This window comes from Podarcis pityusensis (genome assembly GCF_964106645.2).
Source record: "Podarcis pityusensis genome assembly, chromosome: 2".
NCBI lineage: Eukaryota > Metazoa > Chordata > Lepidosauria > Squamata > Lacertidae > Podarcis > Podarcis pityusensis.
In genome coordinates this window covers 118,002,192-118,022,797 of record NC_138029.1, presented here as the reverse complement: position 1 = coordinate 118,022,797, position 20,606 = coordinate 118,002,192, and the positions used below count along the sequence as shown (strand labels likewise).

At 47.3% G+C, this 20,606-nt stretch overlaps 1 protein-coding gene across 1 annotated transcript; it reads right to left on the bottom strand.

Moving 5' to 3' along the window:
- Positions 1-988: 988 nt before the first annotated feature.
- LOC308469533 (zinc finger protein 496-like) lies at positions 989-13,457 on the bottom strand. Its single transcript, XM_080992127.1, has 7 exons — positions 12,629-13,457; positions 10,658-11,559; positions 7,922-8,030; positions 6,898-6,980; positions 6,182-6,308; positions 4,721-4,828; positions 989-3,157 (listed from the first exon to the last, which is right to left on the bottom strand). The coding sequence occupies exons 2-7, from the start codon at positions 11,354-11,356 to the stop codon at positions 2,313-2,315; spliced, it is 1,971 nt and encodes a 656-aa protein (XP_080848253.1). The 5' UTR covers positions 11,357-11,559; positions 12,629-13,457; the 3' UTR covers positions 989-2,312.
- Positions 13,458-20,606: the final 7,149 nt, after the last annotated feature.

Genomic DNA, 20,606 nt, shown 5'->3' with positions numbered 1-20,606 from the left:
AAAAACGTGTCGGTATAAAAACCATGTCCTCTGCTGGATAGATCAACTTGAGTTTCACACTGCAAAGCCATTATGAAACGTTCCTGTGGACAGATCTGTGAGCTGCTCATAGAATTTTAGCTAGCTAGACTACAATCTGGAGGAGTGATGGGAAAGTGTGTGTCTGGATCGCCAGAGAAGCACCCCTCATCGCAACATTTTGTTGCAGGGCCCACTCACTAGCTGCAACGATGTGTTTCAACATTTAAAACCCAGCTGCTGCCCAGCGGGATTTAAAGACCAGGGTGAAGATGTATTGCAAGATCAGTGACCACAGTTGCAAGTGAGGGCCAGGAATCAGGCAGTCTGGATGACCTGGTGAGGAAAAGCGAGGTCCCCTGGCAATGGGGAAAGCCAGTGATTACCTCTCATGTAGCCTCTGAGCAAAACCGCATCAGCAACATCTAGAAGCAAGTTGGGAAACCTGTTTCTCTCAGATAAAGATCTGGCCATTTCCCTACCCATGCTCTTGACTCATGTCACAACAAATAACCAACCATTCTATCGACCAGCACCACCTGTTGAGAAGGGCATGTGAACTTTTGCAAAAACTGCTTAAGTATACCATGCTCCATAACAACAGCAGCCACCCCCATGTCAGAGATCTGAAGGCAGCCCTGTTTAGGGAAGTTTTTAGTGTTTTATCGTGTTTTTAATATTCTCTTGGGAGCCACCCAGAGTGGCTGGGGAAACCTAGCCAGATGGGCAGGGTATAAATAATAAATTATTATTATTATTATTATTAATAAGTTGACAGCTTGTTAGGCTGGGGCTAATGGGATTTGGCTTCTGGTAACATCACAGGCTAATACTCTTCCTCTTTTAATATGTAACCAATTTCATTATTGTCATGATACTTTTGCAAATGCGAGGCCAGATGGTCCTCTGAATGTCAGAGTGGTGCCAGCACAGTCAAAAGCACCCTAATCAATCCTAGAAAGGGTTAGAAGCCAGGCCAGTAATGTTTATTTATTTATATTTTATATATACATATATAAATCTTAGGCAGCTCTTGTTTTATTTCGTTCTCAAAACCGCTCCAGGTTGCGTAGAAAATAGTGTAAAAACCAGGAACAATTTGAAAACCTTTAAGTGAAAAGCCAAAGAAGAAGGAAAACATACACATGCGCTCTCGCACGATAATATTAGTAAATTGCCAAAAACAGGGAAGAAGAAAGAGGTAGGAGAAACCGATCAATCGTGAAGCAGCCTTTAGAATATTTTCCTATGAAATGGTGTGGTATTGCTGTTGAAGTGAGTGACTTCAGCATTTCAACAGGGTTGCTGTGTGTGTGAGAGAGAGGTGGGGGGGGGGAGAGGGAGAGAGAGAGACTGCAGCCTTCATGAATTAAAAGTTGTCATCTGCTGGAGAAAGGGATATAGCGATGAGCAGCGTTTGTGAAAACAGGTGTTTACTAGAACCCCAGTAATAATAATTGATCTTCCTAGAATTGTAGAGTTGGAAGGGCTACAGAGGGTCACTTAGTCCAACCCCCTGCACTGCAGGAATCTCAGCTGTAGCATCCATGACAGATGGCCCTCCAACCTCTGCTTAATAACCTCCAAGGAAGGAGAGTCCACCACCTCCTGAGGGAGGCTTTTCCACTGTCTAACAGCTCTTACTGTCAGAATGTTCTTCCTGATGTTTAGTCACAATCTCCTTTCTTGTGAAGCCATTGGTTCTGGTCCTTCCCTCCAGAGCAGGAAAAAGCAAAGGGCTGTCACCTGGAGGATGGAGCAAGCTTGTTTTCTCCTGCTCCAGAGGATAAGACCCAAACAAATGGCTTCAAGTTACAAGAAAGAGGTTCCAATTAAACATCAGGAAGAACTTTCTGGCAGTAAGAGCTGATTGACAGTGGAACGGACTCCCTTGGGAGGTGGTGGACTCTCCTTCCTTGGAGAGTCATGTATGATTCAGTTGAGATTCCTGCATTGCAGGAGGCTGGCCTAACTGACCCTTTGTATTACTTCCAAGTCTACAATTCTAAGATTTTATCATTAATGGCTTCTCCCAAAAGGGGTGTGGCCAGCAAGAGAATTCCCAGTTGGCCCTGCCCACCTCTGCTAGTACCCAATGAGGCGGCTCTTCTCTGAGGACATCCAGAATTCAGGAACTAGTGCCAGGCTCACAGCTCTTGAGCTATTGCTCCGAATAGCTCTGAAAACAGGCATTATCTGCAGCTTACAAAAAGGTCTGTGTCTGTCAAAACACACACACACACACACACAAAATACACAAACGGCCAGCGCATCTTTGAGAGCCACATTAATTCTCAGAGTATTAACAAGGCCTTTTCCCCCAGATGGGTTTTCTCGTGTCTGTTCAGTATGGCTCTCTGGGTGAAGCTTTCCCCGCAGGCCTGGCACCCGTACGGCTTCTCTCCCGTGTGGATCCTCTGGTGCCTGAGCAACACCTCTTTCTGGTTGAAGCTCTTCCCGCACTCGGGACACTCGTACGGCTTCTCCCCTGTGTGGATCTTCTGGTGCCTTACCAGCGAGTCCCTCCGGCAGAACTTCTTCTCGCACTCGGGACACTCGTACGGCTTCTTCCCCGTGTGGATCTTCTCGTGCCTGATCAGGCTCTCCCTCTGGCTGAAGCACTTCCCGCACTGAGGACACTCGTGAGGCTTCTCCCCTGTGTGCATCCCTCGGTGCCGGACGAATCCTTCTCGCCCGTTGAAGCTCTGCCCGCACTCGGAACACTGGTACACCTTGGGCCTCGCGTGGATCCTCTGGTGTTTCGCCAGGTAATTCTTCTTCTGGAAACGCTTCCCGCACGCGAGGCACTCGTAAGGCATGGCGGCGGAGTGGACACTCTGGTTTGCAACTGATTTGCATCGGTACCATTTCCCGCACTTTGAGTACAGAAATTTATTCACCCGTGCATGTCTCGAGGTTTCCTTCACTGCCCCGTGACTTTCTGCCACCTCGTTTAATTCACCCCATCCCTCCGCCGGCTTTCTCCCCCATCGCTCGTCAGATTCGCATCCTTGTTCGTGAATCTCGGCCACCAGAGAAGCCCTCCCTTGGGATATTTCCAGTGACATACTGTATATTTCATCCGGCTCTCTGCCTCCTTGCGCAGGACTCTCCTTCTTGATTTGAAGTTCTTCATCATCTGCAAAGAGAGATAACGCAGACAATAATTCTGTTCAAACTGACAGTCCTTAAAAATACCCCAAAGCCTTTTTGCTAGGAATAATGGGGATGGAGATCCTGAGAAAGCTGACTAATTTATTTATGTACGTGACAACAGCAGCTAGAACTTCATATGCACAGGGGTGGAAAGAGGAAGGATTACCAACGAAGAAGGAATGGCTTACGAAACTGATGGACTATGCTGAAATGGCAAAATTAACTGCCAGATTAGGAGGACATAATGATGAAGTGTTTAAGGAGGATAGGATTATCTATCAGAGTGTCACCCATACATAATCTCTGGCAGGATTTGAAATATAAGCAGTGGATTAATGAAAGAACTAGAATTTAGGTAGTAAAAACACGTGTGTTGTAAACAGCTCAGAAAATGGTCAAAAACAAGCATCAGGAAAGGGTGGGTGGGAAGTCAATTGGAAACTTTATGGGGGGGTTTGTGCAATATTTTTGAATATTTTTGGAGATTTAATGAAAATTATATATAAAAAAGACTCAAGAATTCCTGTCATTAGCAACGTTCAGAGTGTAAGTACCATTCGTTATGCAGCTAAAATGCCACCATCCACACACAAGGGAGCAGAGACAGTAGGCTCGTGCATGATGTCACAGCTAACCTGTTTTTCCAAGCATGGTGTGCAGAAATCCCAATGATCAGCTCACTGTCTCCGCTTGCAAACTGTTGTGAACAGGGCTTTTCAGATGTCCCCAATCAGCTTATTGGCAACGGATGCAACTCCTCTTTCCCCCCAGTTTGCATCATGAGCCAGTATGGCATAATGCTGGACTAGGACTTGGGAGATCAGGGTTTGAATCCCCACTCAGCCACGAAGCTCACTGGGTGACCTTGGGCCGGCCAACATCTCTTAGTCTAAGCTACCTCACAGGGTTGTCATAAGAATTAAATTAGAAAGTGGGAGGAAGCTGCTCAGAGGGGGGGAAAGTTTGCCTATACATATAGTAAATGTAGTAAGTTTCGGATCCTTGCAAACAGTAAACCAGCACAGCAGGCAAAGGAGGTATTTTTCCTCTTTGATGTGCTAGATTTCTTGCTGCAGGGAGGTGCTGGCTCACTCATTTTATACAGGGAAGTTTTTCGTGGTTTGATGTTTTATCGTGCTTTTACTATTCTGCTAGAAGCCAGCTAGAATGGCTGGGGAAACACAGCCAGATGTGCGGGGTATTATTATTATTATTATTATTATTATTATTATTAATAATAATAATAATTACTACTACTACTACTACATGGGACCTTTAAAAAATCCCCATGCAGTCTGAAGTCTGTTCAACCACCTCAGAATTCTCCCACCTCATTCTGACATGTGGATTGGCTGAAGAAGCCATGTGGGTGTGGTCAACCGTGTGGAACTTTCCCAGCCAATCAGCACCCAGGACAAGAAAATCAGGAAGTGGCACATGGAAAAACAGGCACAATGAAAGCAATCCCAGGGTGTGTGATGCACCCCTCTGTAACCACCCCCTCCCAACTAAGCCCCGCCCTACCTTTAATACCCCTCCCCTTTACCTGAGATGCTTTCTGCAAATACCTCGCCATCCTCAGAGTCCTCGATGAAACCCATGTCTCCTTTATCCATTTGGGATACAGCCTCTGGTTTGGGAATCACAAACCCTCCTTAGAATAGGGAGAGAAACAGAGATAAAAGGAACATTGAGAGAAATAGTCATTGACTGAACGTTTGGCAGGGCAAAGAATATTTGTGGATTCGACCTAAAAAGTTTCAAAATAAGCTGGTTTATGAAACTGATGGACTCTGATGAAATGGCGAAATTAACTGCTGGACTAAGAGGACATAATGACGAAGTGTTTAAAGAAGAATGGAGGCCATTGATGGATTATCTATCAAAATATCACCTATACATGAAGTCGCAGGCAGGCTTTGAAATGTAAGCAGTCGGTTACTGAAATAACTAATGGTAGTGAAGTTTAGATAGTAAAAAGAGATGTATTGCAAAACAGCTAATGAAAAGAAGCAAAAAACAAACATGCGGAAAGGAGCAGTGGGGAACTCAAGAAGAAATTTACGTTGAAAAAATTTTTTTTTGTATATGATGATAAATGGTTTGGAATATTGTTGGAGATTCAATAAAATACAGTTTTAAAATAAGCACAGAACACTTTCTACTTAGCCTGCTGGTTGGGGATTAAGCAGAAGCAGCCACAGAATGAGATCCTCAGTCAGCCAAACCCTGTTCTCCATTTCATTCATCCTCCAGTTTTCCTCCCTCGCAAACAGCCACCCAGCATTACATGACCAATGAACATGGTCAATCTTCATTAGATTGGCTTTATGTGGGAGGGGGCGGTATCTTCTGAGGGGCTCCCCCACCCAAAAAGATGTTTCGTGCTTGGCAAATCTTGGGGCATTACCCCAAGTTTACCGATGCTTCTCTCTTCTGTATGGATGGGGCTGTTTCAGTTGCATTAGGATCCCAACTCAAACAACGAGCTTGCCTTTAGGATATAGGATGAGGGCAGGGAGGAGGGTGCATCAGAGTCATAGCTGTCAACTTTCAGATTTGAAAATAAGAGATCAGCAGCCTCGAAAATAAGGGATCAGCAGCCTCACCTGTCCCGGGGACAGTCTACAGGATATCTAACAATCCGGGATAGCAGCAGGAAGCAGCGGGAAATGGCACTAGAATAAGGGAATTTCCCGCAAGAAAAGGGAAGGTTGACAGCTATGGTCAGAGTCTGCCAACCCAAGCCCAGTTCCAACAGCCTTGCGGGGCTCAAGACAACACCCTGTTCTTTTCATGGAGGGATCGTTTTATTGATTGTTGTGGAAACTGCTTTGTGACCATCTATGGTGAAAATCGGTCCCTAAAGAATTGGAAATAAATAAAACATATTTGTTCTCCTCCCACCTTCTTTTTCCTTATTATATTTTGATGCATTAAAAAAAAAAATAAACTCATATTCTCTCTTCTGCCATGTTCCATTAATACAGGGCAAGGACTTCCTTACCTAGAGAGCTGATGTCCTCAGAGTCCTCCTGCATGACTTCCCAATGCATGGTTCCTTGACTGGTGTTCAGCACTGCCCACTCAGCACTGCCCAATGCCACAGTCACCTCGTTTAAATTCACACTTCCCTGGAACGATAAAAGTATCCCCTCCATTCCTGCATTGTCCTAGGTTGGACCAGATGATGCTTAGTGTCCCTCCCAACTCTACCACTCTATGATTCTAATAGCTGTATAATTTTGGAGTCTGGCCCTTTCCTCCTCTCCATTCTCTCTCCCCACTGTCAACACTGTAGGCTCATTGAGGTAACGGCCCACCTGGTTTGCCTTGTTCTGCCTCAAATTAGATCATGGCTGCAAAACGTCAAGCTCAGGGGCCAAATGTAGCTCCCAGGCCATTATGTGGCCCTCGGATGTTTCCTCTCACCAGCCCTGCTTCCTGCCTTCCTCGAGTGTTTTTGGTTGCGTGGAATGTGCCCTTGAACTCTCGCTTGCCTGGATGAAAAACGGTGTGGGGTGTGTGTACGCGCATGCACATAAGCATGTGTGAACGTACAGAAATAGTCCTACTCTCCAAACGGTAGAATTCACATTTGTTAATCCATTCACTTTTGCCTCTGGCCCTGCCCACTACTGCTATGTGGCTCCTGGAAAGTTGCTCAGAAGGAAATGTGGCCCTCTGGTCAAAACGTATTTCCCACCTCAGAACCTCACATACCTCAGAAAGCTCAGTGTCAACTATTTCTTGTTCTTCGGGAGAAAGCGCTGGACTGGGATGACTTGGCGACATTATTCCGCTGGCTGTAAAGAGGGGGAATGTTTCAGATACCAATAATAGTGATCGAGTCCATTTCTTATCCGCCCTTCCCGATAAGGTCCTGGGCAGGTTGCAGTGATTTAAAACCCACTAGGAAAATAAATTTCAACAGGGCTTTTTTCGGCTGAAACTCACCGGAATATTAATTGCCATTATAAGAGAACAAGGGAAGCGTTCATGGTGAGTTCCAGCACCGATTTTTCTAGAAAATCAGCACTGAGTTTAAAATAAATTACAGTCAGAAGCTATATAATGAAGGAGCCAGAAACAGTAAGGAGTTCCACAATCGTGGGGATGCTAGAGAAGGCTCTCTCTTGGGCTACCCCACCCTAAACTTCTGGGGTGAGCAGAACTACCAAGAAGGCCCCCTCTGCTTATCTTAACACCCGGGAGGGTCTTTAGGGAAAGAGGTCATCTCAGATATTTGAGGCCTAAGTCATGTAGATATTTGAGGCCCAAGCTTGAAACAAACTGGCAACCGGTGCATCTGTTTTACAAGGCAGGATGCCACACAATACCCAGGGCTTGGAAGAAACAACAGTGTCAGCCCCAGAAATTTTGTTCCTTAGAGTGGAGGCCACATGGTAGCTAGCCCCTCTTTGCTGCACTTTGAGCCCAGAAATAACCAGCACAGATGTCTTAGGAGTGCCAAATGGAACCCCAGCCATCTTTGTTTGTCCCCTAAAATAGCCTTCTCCAACCTGGTGGGCCTCCAGAAGTTGCTGGACTCTAACTCCCATCATCCACAGCCAGCATGGCCAGCAGTGAGGGATAATGGGACTTGTAGTCCTTCGATATTTGGGGGAAGCCATGACTGTCTTTCAGCCGTTGCTAGTTTTCTCATCGCGAGACCCTCTGAAAAGCCGTGGAGGGCTCCCAGGAATCCAGTTTGAATAAATGCTGCGCTAGCCCAATGAATCCTCACCCAGCAAACAGAGGTCTTTTTCTGCTTTCTCATCGGCCTCTATGTAGATTTGCCTCTGAGGTGCCCTCTTGGCTTCTGAGGGGCTTGCGGGCACTTCCTCCGCCGGCCTCTGAAAAAGAACAACACAGGTCCCCCTCAGGATGGGGAAGACGCAGGAGGGCTTGAGAGGAGGGCAGGAGGTGGACAAAGCAAATAACTGAAGGGGGCAGGGGGAAGCAGGGGAGCTTCTTACAAAAGGGGGCATCAAATGAGAAAAGCGCCTGGGCATTTTGTGTCACCTCTATTGTCTGCTTGGCACATATTGAAGGCCTTCCTTGTTCAACCATCCTTTCAAGTGCAGATTTTTACCCCAGCCTATATCCATATTGGATTTGAAATAGTTATTTTATTCCTGCTCCTGGAAGACGATGGAAGAGTGTGCATTGGTAGGTGAAGTCAAACTGTTGGAGAGTTACAGCACCTACTGCAGTGTGGAATTGTTCTTAATTGCTTTCATACGTGGAATTGTTCTAAAATTATTTTTACCGTTGAGGTATTTTTTGGGAAAGCTATTCATAATTGGCATTAAAAAAAGGAGCAAAAGATGAGCTTGCCAAAGCCTCTGTGACACACTGGGTGATAGATATACTGTAGGACATAATATAGATTTTAATCTCTGGGAAAACCTTTGGAAAAGCGATTTGAAGTTCACAGCATGTTATTCTTTGAAGGAGAATTACTCGAAAATGATTTACAGATGGTATTTAACTCTGAGTAAGTTAGTTAAGATGTATAAGACTGAATCAGATAAGTGCTGGAGATGCAAGGAGGTTGAGAGAACGTTCCTTCATATGTGGTGGACTTGTAAAAGGGTAAAAGAGCACTGGGAAATAATCCAAAATGAATTGAAAAAAATGTTTAAAAGTACTTTTCCCAAAAAATAACAGAGTCCTTTTTGTTGGGGATAATTCAGACAGAAATCCCCAGGTGTCAGAAAAGATTGTTTATGTATGCCACTACTGCGGCCTGTGTTTTGTTAGCCCCAAAACTGAAAACGAGCTAGGTCCCAACCAAAGAAGAATGGCAACTTACCGTATTTTTCGCCCTATAGGACGCACTTTTTCCCCTCCAAAAATGAAGGGGAAATGTGTGTGCGTCCTATGGGGCGAATGCAGGCTTTCACTGAAGCCTGGAGAGCGAGAGGGGTCGGTGCGCACCGACCCCTCTCGCTCTCCAGGCTTCAGGAGAGCCCCAGCGCAAGCCCCGCAAGCTCCGGGGACAGCTGGGAGGAGCAGCGCGTCTTCCTGCTGTCCCCGGACCTGATCTGAAGGCGGGCGGCGTGGAGAAGAGCGCTTCTCCCCGCTGCCTGCCCCGCAAGCTCCGGGGACAGCTGGGAGGCGCAGCGCGTCTCCCCGCTGTCCCCGGATTTGATCTCAAGGCGGGCGGCGTGGAGAAGAGCGCTTCTCCCCGCTGCCTGCCCCACAAACTCCGGGGACAGCTGGGAGGCGAAGAACGTCTTCCCGCTGTCCCCGGACCTGGTCTGAAGGCGGGCTTGGGGAGAAGAGCGCTTCTCCCCGCTGCCGGCCCCACAAGCGCCTGGGGGGGGGGGGAAATAAAATTTTTTTCTTTATTTCCCCCCCAAAAAACTTGATGCGTCCTATGTGCCGGTGCGTCCTATGGGGCGGAAAATACGGTAAATTGATGGATTATGTGCAGCTTGCAGACATAGCATATAGAATAAGAGAACAAGACGAACATAAATTTAGAGAAGATTGGAAAAGGTTTATTGAATATATGGCAGGAAATCGTGTTCACTTGAAAATGTTGGCAGCATTAAGATAAATTCAACAGTGTAAATAAGCTTTGATGGATATAATAATGGAATACTGAACGGTTTGGTTTATATAAAATATGCAGGGATTTATGGTATGCAAAATGAACCATGGAAAGAGAAGAGAAGTCATTGATAATTTAAGGATGTTTAAATGAGTATTCAAAATTGTGAAAGAGAAAATTTAATTAAAAACTATAGATAGATCATGATAGATAGATAGATAGATAGATAGATAGATAGATAGATAGATAGACAGACCGCACAGCACAGCTTTCACAAATGCCAAAAACTTTCCTCTGTTCTTTTTAGTCAAAGCTGGGAATTATGATTTGTTTTGGGGGGTGGAAGTGGCTGTTCTCCCTGCTACTTCCCCCTCTCCTGTCATAGATGCCCCATGTGCTGGCTCAATGTATTTTGCTGCCTGAGGTGAAAGACTAGAAGACACTTCTGTATGCAAAAGCAGGCCCGACTAGCTGTTGAATTACAGGCAATTGAACGTTACTGAAGTAGGAAAAGTTGTGAGAAGACCCCGCTATTCCCCTCACGCAGCTACAATTTCCAGGTGACTTTCTCAGGCTCTCTTCCCATGGAATGCTGGGAATTGTGGCTCCGTGAGGGGAATAGGGTCAGCACCCTCAACAAACAGTTCCCAAGGTTCACTGGGGGAAGAAGCCATGACGGCTTAAAGTGATACAAGACTGCTTTAAAAGTACAGGGCAGATGGGGGCCTCATTCAATTATTTTAAAACCCAGGATCCGTCCAAGTAGCGCAGGGGTGGGGAGCCTGCGGTCCTTCAGCTGCCATTGGACTCCAACTCCCATCATGGCCGATGGCTGGGGACAATGGGAGTTGCACTTCAGAAGCATCTAGAAGGCTGTTTCCCCACACCTGAATTAAACGGCGACATGCATTAAAACCTCACCTGCCATTTCCAAACCTTGGCCTCTTGGGGACTCATCAGGAACTCCTCTGCCGCCATCTGGGTGCTGGTCTCCGGGTCCCAGGCCCTGATCCTGCTCTGCATTTCCTGGGGCAAGATGGCCAGGAACTGCTCCAGGATCAGCAGCTCCAGGATCTGCTCCTTGCTGCGCCTCTCCGGCTTCAGCCACTGATGGCAGAGCTCCTGGAGCTGCCCATAGACCCTTCGTGGGTCCTCAACTTCTTGGTAGCGGAACTGCCGGAAGTGCTGCCGCAGCGCCTCCATTCTGCTGGCTTCCCCTCGCAAGATGGCCGCCTTCACCTTCCTGTAGTCCTCCCTCTCGGCAGCTTCTAGGCCGCTAAAGGCCTGCTGGGCTTCTCCGCTGAGAGCCGGCAGGAGACGCGCCGCCCACTCTTCTCGAGGCCATTGGCAGGCTTCAGCCACTTGCTCAAAGGAAGCCAGAAAGGCCTTGGCATCGTCCCAGGGCCCAAGCTTTGACCGTGGTGGGCTTCCCCATCCTAGGCGATGGGAGTCCAGGGCCTTCAGGAACTCCTGCCACTGAGTTGCCCATTCCTGGGGCAGCCCATCCTCAAGCTGCTGCTTGCCATTTTGCAGCGCTGCCTGGCCCGGTAACTCCTTCAGACATGCCATCGTGACGCCATGCGGTGGTGCTTGGTCTGCAGGTTCTAACCTCTCCTCCATCTTGGATCCTTGGTGTCCTCTCTCTGCTTCAGGGTGGGGGGGATTGGGACAAATATCCCACACTCGTAATGTCAAATTTTTGTTTCGGGTCTGTGGCTATACAGACAGGTTCAGTTCAAGGAGGAGACCCTACAGCATTTTACCGAGACTTTCTCTGACAGTATCCCCTGGGTGTCTTTCTGAACGGCAAGTGGGACCGGTCCCTGCAGAGAAGAAAAAGAACAAAACACCAAAAGGCATCATGAAGGAGCCATTTTGGCAAATTGTGGCACTATAAAATTTAAAACACCACAATTGCCATAGTGGTTGAACAATCAATCCCTCTTTCCAGGGAATCTAAGAATTGTAGGTCTGTGAGGGGAACTGGGGTCTCTTTGAACCGCTCCCAGCACCTTCAGCAAACTACAGCTCCCAGGATTTCCTGGGAGGGAAGCCATGACAGTTTAAAGTGATTATCATAGTGCTTTCAATGTATAGTGCCATTTACAACATGCGCTCAAGTCCCAGAAGCTGGGGAAACAGAAGCCTGCTCAGTCTCAGACTCAAATTCCCCCTCCCTGATGTTGATGGACTACAACTCCCATCAATTTACACTGGTTATTCCAAGCACCTTTTCCCACAAACAGTGCCTGTTTTTGCCTTGCTCCCATCTCCTACAACCGGCATATGGCCCTCCGAAGGCTGCCTGGAAGGGAATGTGGCCCTCGGGCTGGGAAAAGGTTCCCCACTCCTGCTGTACACTCTTCCCCTGGGAGTAGCAGCGGTTAAGAGTGTCAGACTAGGGAGATCGGGGTTCGAATCCCCACTCAGTCATGAAGCTCACTGGGCCAATCTCTCTTCCTAGGTTGCTGTGGGCATGAAATGAAGAGGGAAGAACCATGTGCAGCACCTTGCACTCCTTGAAGGAAAAGGTGGGGCAGAAATGCTGGTGTGGCCTTTTGAACCGCAGAGAGAAGAGCCCCCACTTCAAGGATGATTTGGGGGTAACAACTTCTAGATCAGAAGACGGGGTTCCCACAGCAGACCTGGCCAGCCACTCTGCGCATGTTGTTGTTTCCAGACCTGCAAATCGACCATTGCCACAAGCTCAAAAGGTGCGGGGTTGCAGCGTGGGCTTCCTACCCACCCACCCTCGAACCTAGTTGGAAGCCCAACTTTCCCAGTCGCTCCGCACGCAGACCGGACAAGCAACACATTTTTGCAACTCTTCCTTTCTCTGATCTGCACCAGCTCCTACCACATTTCGGCCAAATCTGCCCCTTTAAAACTCACCTTTCTCTCGCAGCCATTCAAAAGCAGGCATCCGACCCTCTCAACAAAGCAGGAAAGAGAAGGGGAGGGAGCAAGAGAGAAAGAGAGAGAGAATTATTACACCACTTCCAGTTCCACCCCCCTTCTCAAATTTCCCAGTTCCTCCAGGAATCTGAGTTTAACCCTTTCCAGCAATACTTACTCTCTCTCTCTCTCCCTCCATCACTCTGAGACAGGAGGAGGTTGCAACCCGGATCAGGCCAAACCTTAGCGGGGGTGGTTGGCGTTTGCAAGCTTTACTTTCCCGGGAAAGCTGCATTTAAGGCCGGATCGGGCTGCCACGCTTTTTAAGGAGGAAGGAGGCAAGAGGCAGGGAGGAGGCTGCAACACACACGCGCTTCTTACTCTATTTCCGGTCCCCTTTTGAACGGAGGGAGAGGGGGAAATCGCGTTCCCTCCGCCGTTTCAGATGAAGCTGATCAAATGTCTGTGTCTTTTTGATTAAATTGCAAGATGGGAAGGTGACTTCATCCATTGGGCCCATCCAGCCCACTATTGCATGCACTGATTGGCAGCAGAGGTTCTCCAGAATTTTAGGCGAGAGTCTCCTTGACCTCGCTCTCCTGGAGATGCCAGGAACAGAAACGGAGACCTTCTGCATGCAGAGCAGATGCTCTGACCACTGAACAACACAGCCCCATCGCAAATAGCAATTTGCATTTGATGGTGTGGTCTACAGAAACGCCTGCTCTTAAAAATGAATTATTATTATTATTATTATTATTATTAAGCTGTTTACGCCCTAAAGGTGCCACAAGACCCTTTGCTGTCTGCTCTTGCTTCATCAGAGACTGGTAAGGTAGCCTCAGATGTTTTTGCAATTTTAGGCTTGCAGGCAAGGGAAGTCAAGAGTTCCCCGCAGTTCCACCAGTAGTTTCTTATTTCGTAAAATTCATACACTGCTTGATTGTAAAACAAACAAGCAAACCTCTAAGCGGTTTGCAAAAAATAAATAAATAATAAAACTCCCAATAAGAACAACAGTAATTTAAGACTTTGAGTAAGTTAAAATAACAATACACTAAAAACGGATTAAAGGTTTTCTAAATATTTTGGTAGGCTTGCCTAACAAATCTGTTTTTATCAGGCACCGAAAGGAGCACAGTGAAGACGCCTGCTTGGTCTCAACAGGCAGGGAATTCCAAAGTGTAGATGGAACAGGTATTTTGTGGCACCTGGAAGTGCCCGTTCCGCTGATCGAAGTGGTAACAGTGGGTGTATATTGGGTAAGGCGATCTTGTAGGTTAACCAGTCCCAAGGTAAGGGCTTTATATATTAACAGTGACACATTCAACTTGGCCCAGTAGCAAATTCCCAACCAGTGCAGATCTCCAAGTGCAGGTGCTATATGCTGACAAGGCCTCGCTTCTGTCAGCAATTGTGCACTAACTGCAGCTTCTGGATCGAGTGCAGCGGAAGCCCTGCATGGAGTAATCCAGTCTTAAATTGCTTGTAGATAGCTCCCTCTGCATAGGTGGAATCTTAGTCTCAGTGGCAAAATGCATCTCTCAAACCCTCTCTGTGTGGCCCCTCCCTGGTCTTGCTGCCCCTCGCAAGGGTCCTTGAACTCTGATAATGCCTCTAGCTTGTCTTAGAATGATAGAATTGTAGAGTTTGAAGGGGACCTGAGGGTCATCTAGTCCAACCCCTGCAATGCAGGAGGGGATCTTACCTACCTTACAGAGGTAAAATTTACTTTTGTTGCTCTGCCCAGATCAGCTCCTGGCTCCCCGCCCCCCACTAGCAGAGCTAATCCAAGATATTTTGCTGCCTAAGGTGGAGCAGCAATGGCATCCCGTTCCCCAAGTCCCAGGACTGCTTCATACCAGGGTTGTTGTGTGAGACAAGAGGACAGGAGGGTCGCTCCCTCTGTTCTAAGACTCTTCTGAGGCTCCCATGTTCTCTTTGTAATAATTTTTAATTGAGTATTTATCAAAGTGATACAGAACAGTGCCAAAAACAAAAATTAAATAATGAAGAACAGTCCAACCAGATTGGATCAGCATGGGAACCAAGCTAGACCATATATTATATAAATTAATCACAACTTCTTTTCGGAGGGAAGGAAGCTGCATTGGGGAAAAACCCCAGTCAAGTCAATAAGGAAAGGCATTGCGATTCAAAAACTATATTTCAAATGACCAGCAGAACGGATGGAAGAATCATAGAATCATAGAATCATAGAGTTGGAAGAGACCACAAGGGCCATCGAGTCCAACCCCCTGCCAAGCAGGAAACACCATCAGAACACTCCTGACATATGGTTGTCAAGCCTCTGCTTAAAGACCTCCAAAGAAGGAGACTCCACCACACTCCTTGGCAGCAAATTCCACTGTCGAACAGCTCTTACTGTCAGGAAGTTCTTCCTAATGTTTAGGTGGAATCTTCTTTCTTGTAGTTTGGATCCATTGCTCCGTGTCCGCTTCTCTGGAGCAGCAGAAAACAACCTTTCTCCCTCCTCTATGTGACATCCTTTTATATATTTGAACATGGCTATCATATCACCCCTTAACCTCCTCTTCTCCAGGCTAAACATGCCCAGCTCCCTTAGCCGTTCCTCATAAGGCATCGTTTCCAGGCCTTTGACCATTTTGGTTGCCCTCCTCTGGACACGTTCCAGTTTGTCAGTGTCCTTCTTGAATTGTGGTGCCCAGAACTGGACACAGTACTCCAGGTGAGGTCTGACCAGAGCAGAATACAGTGGCACTATTACTTCCCTTGATCTAGATGCTATACTCCTATTGATGCAGCCCAGAATTGCATTGGCTTTTTTAGCTGCCGCGTCACACTGTTGGCTCATGTCAAGTTTGTGGTCAACCAAGACTCCTAGATCCTTTTCACATGTACTGCTCTCAAGCCAGGTGTCACCCATCTTGTATTTGTGCGTCTCATTTTTTTTGCCCAAGTGCAATACTTTACATTTCTCCCTGTTAAAATTCATCTTGTTTGTTTTGGCCCAGTTCTCTAATCTGTCAAGGTCGTTTTGAAGTGTGATCCTGTCCTCTGGGGTGTTAGCCACCCCTCCCAGTTTGGTGTCATCTGCAAATTTGATCAGGATGCCCTTGAGTCCATCATCCAAGTCGTTGATAAAGATGTTGAATAAGACCGGGCCCAAGACAGAACCCTGTGGCACCCCACTAGTCACTCTTCTCCAGGATGAAGAGGAACCATTGATGAGCACCCTTTGGGTTCGGTCAGTCAGCCAGTTACAAATCCACTGAGTGGTAGCATAGTCAAGACCGCATTTTACCAGCTTCTTTACAAGAATATCATGGGGCACCTTGTCAAATGCCTTGCTGAAATCAAGGTAGGCTACATCCACTGCGTTCCCTTCATCTACCAGGCTTGTAATTCTGTCAAAAAACGAGATCAGGTTAGTCTGACATGACTTATTTTTCAGAAATCCATGCTGACTGTTGGTGATCACAGCATTCCTTTCTAGGTGCTCACAGACTGTTTGCTTAATGATCTGCTCCAGAATCTTCCCTGGTATTGATGTCAGACTGACTGGGCGGTAATTATTTGGGTCCTCTCTTTTCCCCTTTTTGAAAATAAGGACAACATTTGCCCTCCTCCAGTCTGCCGGGACTTCGCCTGTTCTCCAGGAATTCTCAAAGATGACTGCCAGTGGTTCTGAGATCACATCTGCCAGTTCTTTTAATACTCTTGGATGCAGTTCATCTGGCCCTGGAGACTTGAATACATCTAAACTAGCCAAGTATTCTTGTACTATCTCCTTAGTTATTCTGGGCTGTGTCTCCTTTGCTGAATCATTTGCTCCAAATTCTTCAGGTCGGGCATTGTTTTCTTTATCGGAGAAGACTGAGGCAAAGAAGGCATTGAGGAGTTCAGCCCTTTCTGTGTCCCCTGTTTGCATTTCACCATCTTCTCCTCTGAGTGACCCCACTGTTTCTTTGTTCTTCCTTTTGCTACGAACATACCCATAAAAGCCTTTTTTTGTTGCTTTTAACCTCTCTAGCAAGCCTGAGTTCATTCTGTGCTTTAGCTTTTCTGACTTTGTGTCTACACGTGCTGGCTATTTGTTTGAATTCCTCTTTGGTGGTTTCCCCCCTTTTCCATTTTTTGTACACATCCTTTTTTAATCGTAACTCAGTTAAAAGTTCTTTAGATAGCCACCCTGGCTTCTTTAAGCACCTTCCATGTTTCCGTCTCATTGGTATTGCCTGACGTTGTGCTTTTACTATCTCCCTCTTAACAAACTCCCAGCCATCATGAACTCCCTTTCCTTTTAGTATTACTGTCCATGGGATCTCACCCAGCACTTCCCTAAGTTTTATGAAGTCGGCTTTCTTAAAGTCAAGAAATTGAGTCCTAGTATGCTTGGCTGCTCCTTTCCGCTGTATAGTAAACTTCAGAAGAGCATGATCACTCGCGCCTAATGATCCTTCCACTTCTACCCCACTAACCAGGTCATCAACATTGGTTAGGACCAGATCTAAAATGGCTGTTCCTCTTGTTGCTTCTCCCACTTTCTGGACAATGAAGTTGTCTGCAAGGCCAGTGAGGAATCTGTTTGACCTTATGCTCTTGGCTGAGTTTGACATCCAACAAATATCCGGGTAATTGAAGTCCCCCATTACTACTATCTCCCTTCCTTTTGCATGCTTGGCCATCTGTTCCAGGAAGGCATCATCTATGTCCTCCGTTTGGCTTGGGGATCTATAGTAAACTCCCACAATGAGGTCTCTGTTATTCTTCTCTCCCTTAATTTTGACCCAAATGCTCTCACTTTGGCTTTGAGGTTCTAAATCTTGGATTTCTTCACAGGTATACACATCCCTGACATATAACGCCACTCCTCCTCCTTTCTTGTCTGGTCTGTTTCTCTGAAATAGATTGTATCCCCCCATTATTACATTCCAATCGTGGGACTTATCCCACCAGGTTTCAGTGATGCCTATTATGTCATATTTAGTTTGCTGTACCAAGAGCTCAAGCTCATATTGTTTATTTCCCATGCTTTGCGCATTAGTGTACAGACATTGAAGTCCATTAATCATTCCCCCGTGTCTCTTATTTAAGGATTTTTTCCTCCCACCACTAGGTCTGCGTGCTGTTTGCTCCATTTGGTCTATGACATTTGGATGATCATCTTCATCAATTGATAGACTCCTACCTTCAGGAGCACTGTCTCCCTCCCCCACATTAGTCAGTTTAAAGCCCTCCTGATGAGGTTTCTGAGATTTTTGGCAAAAACATTTCTCCCAACCGTTGTGAGGTGCAGCCCATCGCTTGCCAGAAGTCCATCTTCAAGAAACTGCAGTCCGTGATCTAAGAATCCAAACCGTTCCTGTTTACACCATTTGCGAAGCCAGCTGTTCACTTCCACTATTTTTCCCTCTCTCCCTGGGCCACGTCGTTCAACTGGGAGGACAGATGAGATGACAATTTGTGCATTTAGTTGCTTCAATTTCCTGCCGAGAGCCTCGTAGTCTCTTTTGATCTTCTGGAGGCTATTGCTTGCAGTGTCATTGGTTCCCACATGAACCAAGAGGAAGGGGTATTTGTCAGTGGGTTTTATGATTCCTTGCAGTCGTTCAGTTACATCTTGGATCTTAGCCCCGGGGAGACAGCACACTTCCCGAGACATCTTGTCAGGCCCACAGATCACTGCTTCTGTTCCCCTCAGAAGGGAATCCCCTATCACCACTACACGCCTCCTCTTAGGTTTGGTCGGGGTTCTTCCGTGAGCTGTCCGTTCCAAGATCGCCTGCACATTCCCTGAGGACTGACTTTGCTGCTCGTCTTCATATACCTGATCGACTGTAATGAGGGAGAGATCCTCAAATGGAGTCTGCTCTTCGTCTTCCATGTGAGGGGAGAGGACCTCAAAGCGATTGTGTATTTCTAAACAATCAGAGCGAACCCTGGGCCTCCTACTTCTTTGAGTCACGTTTCTCCATATATCTGGCTCCGGTGTTGGTGAACTAGCCTCCTTCTCAGGGGAGTCCCCTGTCTCCTCCTTGGTGGAGACGGTGTGCTCTGTTGCTTCCAAGAAGAGCTCCAGCTCTCTAATTCTTTGGAGCGTAGCTACACGTTCCTCCAGTTGCTGGACTTTGTCTTTTAAGAGGGCAATCAACATGCAATTGCTGCAGGTAAAGCTGCCTGCAACCTTTGGCAAGATGGCAAACATTGCGCAGGAACCGCAGGCGACTGCAGCTGTTCCCTCCCCCTCCATCTTGAGAACGTGTTGTTGGGGGTGGCTACAGCGGTCCTCCATCATAAAAAGCGTGAAGACAGGACAAATAACTCCCCCCACAAGAAAAACACCTAGGTCTCCCCCAACAAATGTTTGAGACTAGCTCCCCTAAATCTAAAAGATGGATCAAACTGCGCGCGCCGCTAGGCACACACCGCTGCCCTGCTAGGTCTGATAAGCTCCTCCCACAGCTAATCCCCTGCCTCAACAGAAACCCTGCCCCCTCTGACCTTTGCACAGGGAAAACAGCTAATCAGCCACAAAGTAACACACAAGAAAACCCTTTTTGCTCCTTCTTCAACTGCTGCCCTGCTAGGTCTGATAAGCTCCTCCCACAGCTAATCCCCTGCCTCAACAGAAACCCTGCCCCCTCTGACCTTTGCACAGGGAAAACAGCTAATCAGCCACAAAGTAACACACAAGAAAACCCTTTTTGCTCCTTCTTCAACTGCTGCAAGAGATTGCTGCAATTGTTCATTACTGACACGTGAGATGAAGTCCCAACACAGAGCAGCAAAATGGTCTGGGTTTAGCTTTTCCAACCTAATATGCCAAGTGATTTTTCCCCTCTCCCCTGAAGCACAACGTTCCACCCATTTTGCCACCAAATTGAGATAGTAATATTGGCTAACGTTTTCCCAGCCCAGCATTGGCCTGTGGCCCACAAAAAGTTGCCCAGGAGGTAATGCAGCCCTCAGGCTCAACAGCTTTCCCCACCCCTGGATTAAATAAAAACCGCAGCCAGGAACTGCTCCAGGACCAGCAACTCCAGGACCAGCTCCTTGGTGTTCCTCTCAGCCTTCAGCCACCCGTGGCACAGCTTCCGGAGCCGACTGTAAGCCCCGCTGGGCCCCTCGGCCTCCAGGTAGCAGAAATGTCTGTAGTGCCAGCACTGGCTCTCCCTCCTCTTGGTGTCCCTCTGCAAGATGGCCGCCTTCACCTTCCCATAGTCCTCTCTGTCCCCGGCTTCCAGCCTGACAAAGGCTTACACGGCTTCGCCCTGGAGGGCTGGCAGGAGTCGGGTCACCCACTCCTGCTTGGGCTACCAGTAGGCTTCGGCCACTTGCTTGAAGGATGCCAGGAAGGCCTTGGCGTCATCCCAAGGCCTGGGCTCCTCCAGCAACTATGCCATTGCCCGGTGTGACGGAGGCGATTCCAGCGTCCTCAGGAACTCCTACCACTGCGTTTCCCAGTGCTGAAGCAGACCCTCGCATGGCTCCTGTTTGACCAGCTGCATTCTTGGAAGCACTTCTCCAATACTCCCAGCCTGGAGGACATGAGGGTCTTGCCTATGGCCCAGACATCCATCCCGTCGAAGCTTTCACACCTCCATTTTCATCCTCGCCAGATCCTGCAGTAATAATGTCTTGCGCCTTCAGAAAAACAAGGAAAAACAAACAGGAGTTCATGACTCCTTTTTCATTCTCCGCGTTTGCATAATTTTTTTTCTCTTTAGGTGGTCCTGCCAAGAATTCTGTAACCGAGGCCCCATCTGTTCTGTACATCAAAAGCAGAATCGTACCACTTTAAACAGTCACGGCTTCCCCCAAAGGATCCTGGGAACTGTAGCTCAAGTGTGCTGAGAATTGTTAGCAGAGCCTTCCCCATTCCCTGCTAGAGCTACACTTCCCAGAGTTCCCCAGGAAGAAAGACGGACTTTTAAGCCACTCTGGAAACTGTAGCCCTGTGAGGGGGGGAGGGGTCTCCTAACAACCCTCA